Raw genomic sequence first — 7479 nt, 5'->3', positions numbered from 1 at the left:
ATTTTTAATATTTATTTTTTAGTTTTCGGCAGACACAACATCTTTGTTTGTACGTGGTGCTGAGGATCAAACCCGGGCCGAACGCATGCCAGGCGAGCGCGCTACCACTTGAGCCACATCCCCAGCCCAAATTTTCGAACTTTAAAGTGATGATAATAATAGTGCCTACCTTATAGACTTATTGAGGGTTAAATGGGTTAGTATTTACAAAGAGCTACTACAATTCATGGCACTGTGCTAAAAAGATCCAAGGATTAAAAGGGCGGATAAGAAACAGTTCTAGTTCGGGTGCAGTGAAGCACACCTATAATCCCTAGAGAGGCTGAGGCAGAAGAATCCTGAGTTCAAAGCCAGTTTTGGCAATTTAGCGAGGCCCTAAACAACTCAGTTAGACATGTCTCAAAATAAAATATAAAAAGGATTGGGGATGTGGCTCAGTGTTTAAGTGCCTCTGGATTCAATCCCAAGAATCAAAAAAGAAACAGTTTCAGCACACATGTTCTAGTTAATTGTCTCGCATTTCGGTCTTTTATTCACAAAATGTTGTTTCCTTCAAGGTCTTCCACTTCGTAATTTTATGTCTTGTGGCAGGACATAGAAAAGAAATATGAGGGGCCGGGACTGGTGACACCTGTAATACCAGACAATCGGGAGGTTGAGGCAGGAGAATTCCAAGTTTGAAGCTAGCCTCAGCATTTTAGCGAGGCTAAACTTAGTAAGACCCTGTCTCAACATTTTAAAAAAGGGATGGTGAGGTGGCTCAGCAAAGCACCCGTGAAGAACAAGAAAAAAGAAACGCATGCAGCGCCACTTTCGGCCTAAGGACGTGGGGCCGAGACCTCTCAGCTTTGTACTACAATCCCCAACACACATCTCTCTTCCTCTGCCCTCTAATTGGCAGAGCGTTTTAGGGCCTAGCACCGGGAGGAAGTTGATCTTAGCGACGCATGACGCAAATTTACAACATCCGGCCTACGGTGTCGCGATGTTTCTCGCGTAACCTATAACACTAATTTTCTTCCGCCAGCAGGCTAAGTAGTCCCAAAGTTAACTTGTTCCATGCATAAATAAACCCTAGGAACCTCTGTCTCCTCTGGGTTTCTTTGGAAACGCTAAGTAATGAAGAAATTTTTGGAAGTGGTTTTCCGTTCTTGATACTACGGGTTTTCCCCACGTGAGCGTAGGGATCTTGCGCTATATAAGAGGTCCGGCCGGATGTCACCTCCTCTCTCGGGTCCTCGCTTCCAAGATGGTGAGTTGTGGCGCGTGGTGAGCGTGGGATTCCGGGTGGAGGCTGAAAAGAGCAGATTTGGGGTTTGTGGGGAATTGAGAGCCAGTGCCATGGTGGAGGAGAGACGTATGATTTTGGATTTAGAAATTCGAGAAACCTGAGTGGCGCCTTTTTAGGCTGCCGGCACGAAATGGAACCCGTAAATGGCTGACTCTGAGTTCCACCCTCTTAATTCCTAATGGGATCTCTTTCCTGATACAGACCAAAAAAAGAAGGAATAATGGTCGTGCGAAAAAGGGCCGCGGGCATGTGCAGCCTATTCGTTGCACGAACTGTGCCAGGTGCGTGCCCAAGGACAAGGCCATTAAGAAGTTCGTCATTCGAAACATCGTGGAGGCGGCAGCCGTCAGGGACATTTCCGAAGCAAGTGTTTTCGACGGTAAGTGAGCCACTGGCACTAATTGTGTAAGGGTCTAGTACCTGAACTTATTCCCCTACCTTGCGCTTTTGCAGATTCTGTTGGCGCATTTCTGGAGTATTCTAGGGAATTTCTTTATAGGTTGTTGGTAAAAGACAATGGTATATTTGTTCTCGTTTTTGGCTTGAAGCATAGTATGCCTTTTTGTGATAGTGCCCTGGTTTTACTCCGAAGTTTACATGATGTGACTGCCTGTATTTCCAGAAACTCGTCTGTAGACAATCCTAGTGAATGTAACAATTCTTAAATTAGCGAAGAGCATTTAAATGCTTGTAGAAAAGTACAAATGAGTCATTTTCACGAAGATTTATTTGAAGAATGGAAGCAGGCTAGGTGGGGTGTCCTGGCCTCCAAGCGACCCCGAGGACAGAGGCAAGAGGAGGCTAAGTTAATGATCAGTTTGGGTAATTTTCAGATTTTTTTTTTAAAAGGCTGGGGATTTAGCTCATCGGTATAGGGGAGTAGGGAAGGGGATGAAAGAAGACTAGTATTTATAGTGATGTAACTTTTTTTCTCTCAAATTACTTTCTTAGGCAATAAGAAGGAGGCTAGCTTTACAGCTGATAAAGCTGTTGAAGGAACTGGACTCTGGGTTTATTACTTGTAAATAGGATGTGATTTTGGTTCCCATGGTGTCAAGATGGGTTTGGAGGGGATATTGTTATTCATTTGTGAAACTGACAGTTATGCTTTTAGGTGCCAGAGCTGAACAGTTTTGGAAGCAACAAAGTTTCATGGATGTGTCTGACATATGCTTTGATACTTGTTTTGCTTTGTTTAGTACTGTGGATTTAACCTGGGGTACTCCACCACAGAGCTAAATCTCCAGTGAACTTGTGATCCTCCTGCCTCAGGCTTCCAAGTTGCTGGGGTTACAGGTGTAGGCCACCATGCGTAACTATAGGTTTAGTTTTGACTGATAGAATGAACAAGAAAGAATAATATAAGGTGGGTATATAATACCTAATGATGTTTTTCCCTCCTCCCCTATTGTCAGCTTATGTGCTTCCCAAGCTGTATGTGAAGCTGCATTACTGTGTGAGTTGTGCCATTCACAGCAAGGTAGTCAGGAATCGATCTCGTGAAGCCCGGAAGGACCGGACACCCCCACCTCGTTTTAGACCTGCTGTGAGTATTTTAAAAGAAGGATGTGTACATTTGAGGAATTATGGATAAAAATATAAGTGAGGGCCAGAGAAATATCAAATTAAGATCTTTTGTGGTAGGGCAGGTGGGACCCACACCTAAAACTCATAAAAGGGCATAGATACTTCTCAGGAATTTTTTGGGTTGAATAGTGTGTTCTCCTTCCATATCTACCAACTGTTTATGTGGGGTTTTTGGTTATTGTTTGTTTTTGTTCTGGGGAAGGAACCTGAGGCCTTGTACATGATAAGCAAGTGCTCAGCCACTGAAGAACTATATTCTAATCTCAGATCCATGGTTTTGTTTGTTTGTTTGTTTGTTTTGCGCAGCGGGGGCTGCCGGGGATTGAGCTCAGGGGCCCTTGGCCACTGAACCATATCCCTAGCCCCATTTTGTATTTTATTTAGAGACAGGGTCTTACTGAGTTGCTTGGCACCTTGCCATTTGCTGAGGCTGGCTTTGAACTTGCAATCCTCCTGCCTCAGCCTCCCCAGCCACTGGGATTACAGGTGTGTGCCACCAGATTCGTGGTTTTTGATTGATTTCTTTTTTTTTCCTTTCAGGGTGCTGCCCCACGACCTCCACCAAAGCCCATGTAAGGAACTGCATCCTTAATGAGTGAAGAAAATCTATCTTCTGGAAAAAAATAAAATGGAAATTATAATTCATACTGCATGTTGAGTGTATCTGTAGGCTTTGTGTATGTGTGTTTATGCTGTGTATTCAAGTACCACAGTTTTCATAGGGAACCTTAATTTATAATTCTTTTTTATTGAATACTTGGTCTTGCTAATTTTGCATAGCTGTGTGGAACATGGAGGTTTAAACCATGTTAGATTTCTATATATGTGTGTGTGAGTATTAGGTTAATTCAGCCTGTAAAAGTTTAAGTTGGCACCCTGAAATTGAGGAAGCAGCTGGGAGTTTAGCATGTATAAGGCCCTAGGTTTGGTTTGATTCTTTGGTAAAAGTATATAGTTGTGATGCCTACCTAGAAGGCTGATTTCAGTAATTTAGTGAACCCTGTCTCAGAAAAAAAATCTGTGTGGAGCTTAGTACTAGAGTGTCCCTGGATTCAAATTCCCAGAACTGGGGGGGAAAAAAAAGGAACAGATGTTATAATCCCTAGTGGGGGGGACTATTTATTTGGAAACTTACGACAAATAGCTTCAAAGAAACTTGTGAAAAATCACCAGGCATGGTGGTGATTAATTCAGTGATTTGGGAAGCTGAGGTGGATAACAATTTCAGGCCAACATGGCCTGTCTCAATTGGTTGGGGGTGCTTGCCTCACATGCACAAAGCCCTGGGTTCAGTCCCCAGCACCACACACACACACAAAATGGTTGGGGGTGTAGCACAATGGTAGCGATTTATAGGTTAAATCCTCAGTACTACATACAGATTTTTTTAAAGGGCTGAGGTTGTGGCTCGGGTAGAGACCCTAGGTTCTATCCTCAGCACCACATAAAAATAAGTAAACAAAGATTGTGTCCTGCTGGGGATGTGGCTCAAGCAGTAGCACGCTCACTTGGAATGCGTGGGGCGCTGAGTTCGATCCCCAAAATAAAGATTTTGTCCACCTAAAACTAAACATTTTTTTAAAAATATTATGTCCATGTATAATTAAAAATAATTTTTTAAAACCCAACTAAATTGCTGAGACTGGTTTAAATTAAAACTAGCTAGGGGGCTGGGGATGTGGGTCAATCGGTAGCACGCCCGTCTGGCATGTGTGCGGCCAGGGTTCGATCCTCAGCACCACATACAAACAAAGATGTTGTGTCTGCCAAAAACTAAGAAATAAAATATTAAAAAAAAATAAATAAAACTAGCCAGGAAAGTATGTATCTAATCCCAATGACTTGGGAAGCTAAGGCTAGAGGATGGCAAGTTTGAGTCTGGCTTCAGTAATTTGGCAAGACCTTGTCTCAGAAAATGAAATGATGGATTGTAGCTTAGTAACAACCAAAGGTATCCTGAAACTGTCCCTAGGAAACTGAGCTGTAAACTCATGAAGTCAGAGACAGTGTCTAGTTGATCAGTTAAGTTACGTTGCTTGATGTACAGCCAGTGTTTACCATTTGTGGATGAATAAGTATCAGCTTATGGAAAGAGATGAATGAAGTAATCCATGAATGAGACTCACTTGTACCATATGAACAAAATGCAGAGTTCTAAAGCCACACCTCCCCAATGCATTATTCAGATTAGAGTCCAGGAGTCTGCATTTTTAACAGCAATCCAAGTGACTGCTGAAATTGGTCTATAAATTATACTTTGAGAAATATTTGGGTCTTTTGTTTGAGTTTTTTGGGGTTTGATTTGGCTTTTTTTTTTTTTTTTTTTTTTTTTTTTGTGATACTGAGGATTGAACCTAGGGGTACTCTACCACTTAATCGTTTTAACTTTTCACTATGAGGGTTTTGCTGAATTGCCAAGTCTGGCTTTAAACAAATTTCCCACCTCGGCCTAGTGCTGAAGGTACAGGCACATACCACCACCATGTCTGGCTATTAACTTTGAAAAATATTAGGCAATTATACTAGAGAAAAAGACTGCTGTGGTTTGTGAATAAAAACATGGTACTATTTCAGTCATGATTGATGGGTGGTTCAAGCGCAATTAAGGAAGATGCTGGAAAAAGGGGTTAGGGAACATTCAGTATGGAAGCACTTGCCTAATATGCTAGGCCCTATCTTTAATCCCCCCAAACAGGTGGGGGTGGGGACAAATAAGGGTGACAGAGGGTAACTCAGAAGGCGCAAAATGCAAGAGATGTGAAGCCATCTATAGTGAAAATAAGTCCCCAGCTATCTAGAAGGCAAATGTATAACTACTTTCAAATATATTTAGCACACTTTCATCTTGCTTTCCTTTTGGGGGGGGGGATATACAAGGGATTGAACCCAGGGGCACTGAGCCACATCCCCAGCCCTATTTTGTATTTAAATAGAGAGAGGGTCTCACTGATGTTGCTTAGTACCTCGCTTTTGCTGAGGCTGCCTTTGAACTCTGCCAACCACCTGTCTCAGCCTCCTGAAACACTCGGATTACAGTTATGTACCACTATATCCAGCTTTCCTTTTTTTGAAGAAGTTTTTGAAAGTATATAATGAAGCTGGCATGGTAATGATATCTGTAATCCCAACAACCTGGAAAGCTGAAGCAAGAGAATGGCAAATTAGAGGCCAGCCTCAGAAACCTTATGACCCTGTCAAAAACAACAAAAAAGCCAGGCGCTGAGGTTCTGACTCAGTGGTAGAGCACTTGCCTAGCATATGTGAGGCACTGGGTTCGATCCTCAGAACCACATAAAAATAAATAAAAGGATTGTGTGGATTTACAACTAAAAAACATTTTTCCACTATTGTCATGTATGTAAAAAATAAAATAAAAATATTTTTAAAAGGACGGGTGTGGGGGCTGGGGATGTGGCTCAGCGGTAGCGCGCTCGCCTGGCATGAGTGCGGCCCGGGTTCGATCCTCAGCACCACATACCAACAAAGATGTTGTGTCCGCCGAGAACTAAAAAATAAATATTAAAAATTCTCTCTCGATAAACAGGGAGCCTACATCCTGGGAACAAATCTTTACTCCACACACTTCAGATAGAGCCCTAATAACCAGAATATACAAAGAACTCAAAAAATTAGACAATAAGATAACAAATAACCCAATCAATAAATGGGCCAAGGACCTGAACAGACACTTCTCAGAGGAGGACATACAATCAATCAACACGTACATGAAAAAATGCTCACCATCGCTAGCAGTCAGAGAAATGCAAATCAAAACTACCCTAAGATACCATCTCACTCCAGTAAGACTGGCAGCCATTAGGAAGTCAAACAACAATAAGTGCTGGAGAGGATGTGGGGAAAAGGGCACTCTTGTTCATTGCTGGTGGGACTGCAAATTGGTGCAGCCAATTTGGAAAGCAGTATGGAGATTTCTCGGAAAGCTGGGAATGGAACCACCATTCGACCCAGCTATTCCCCTTCTCGGTCTATTCCCTAAAGCCCTAACAAGAGCATGCTACAGGGACACTGCTACATCGATGTTCATAGCAGCTCAATTCACGATAGCAAGACTGTGGAACCAGCCTAGATGCCCTTCAATAGATGAATGGATAAAAAAAATGTGGCATTTATATACTATGGAGTATTATTCTGCATTAAAAAATGACAAAATCATAGAATTTGGAGGGAAATGGATGGCATTAGAGCAGATTATGCTAAGTGAAGCTAGTCAATCTTTAAAAAACAAATACCAAATGACTCCTTTGATATAAGGGGAGTAAACAAGGACAGGGTAGGGACGAAGAGCTTGAGAAGAAGATTTACATTAAACAGGGATGAGAGGTGGGAGGGAAAGGGAGTGAGAAGGGAAATTGCATGGAAAATCCTCAGGGATATACAAAATGTCATACAAGAGGAAAGGAGGGGTAAGACAAGATAATACAAATGGAAGAAATGATTTACAGTAGAAGGGGTAGAGAGAGAAAAGGGGAGGGGAGGGGAGGGGAGGGGAGGGGAGGGGAGGGGAGGGGGGATAGTAGAGAATAGGACAGACATCAGAATACATCAGACACTAGAAAGGCAATATGTCAATCAATGGAAGG

General features: G+C 42.4%; 1 protein-coding gene across 1 annotated transcript; it reads left to right on the top strand.

The window, feature by feature from the left end:
• The first annotated feature begins 1032 nt into the window (after positions 1-1032).
• Positions 1033-3523, top strand: Rps26 (ribosomal protein S26). The gene is made up of 4 exons (XM_026398472.2): positions 1033-1252; positions 1493-1670; positions 2707-2837; positions 3419-3523. The coding sequence occupies exons 1-4, from the start codon at positions 1250-1252 to the stop codon at positions 3452-3454; spliced, it is 348 nt and encodes a 115-aa protein (XP_026254257.1). The 5' UTR covers positions 1033-1249; the 3' UTR covers positions 3455-3523.
• The last annotated feature ends 3956 nt before the right edge of the window (positions 3524-7479 follow it).

Source organism: Urocitellus parryii, chromosome 5 (assembly GCF_045843805.1).
Source record: "Urocitellus parryii isolate mUroPar1 chromosome 5, mUroPar1.hap1, whole genome shotgun sequence".
NCBI lineage: Eukaryota > Metazoa > Chordata > Mammalia > Rodentia > Sciuridae > Urocitellus > Urocitellus parryii.
This window is presented reverse-complemented; position numbering and strand designations above follow the sequence as displayed.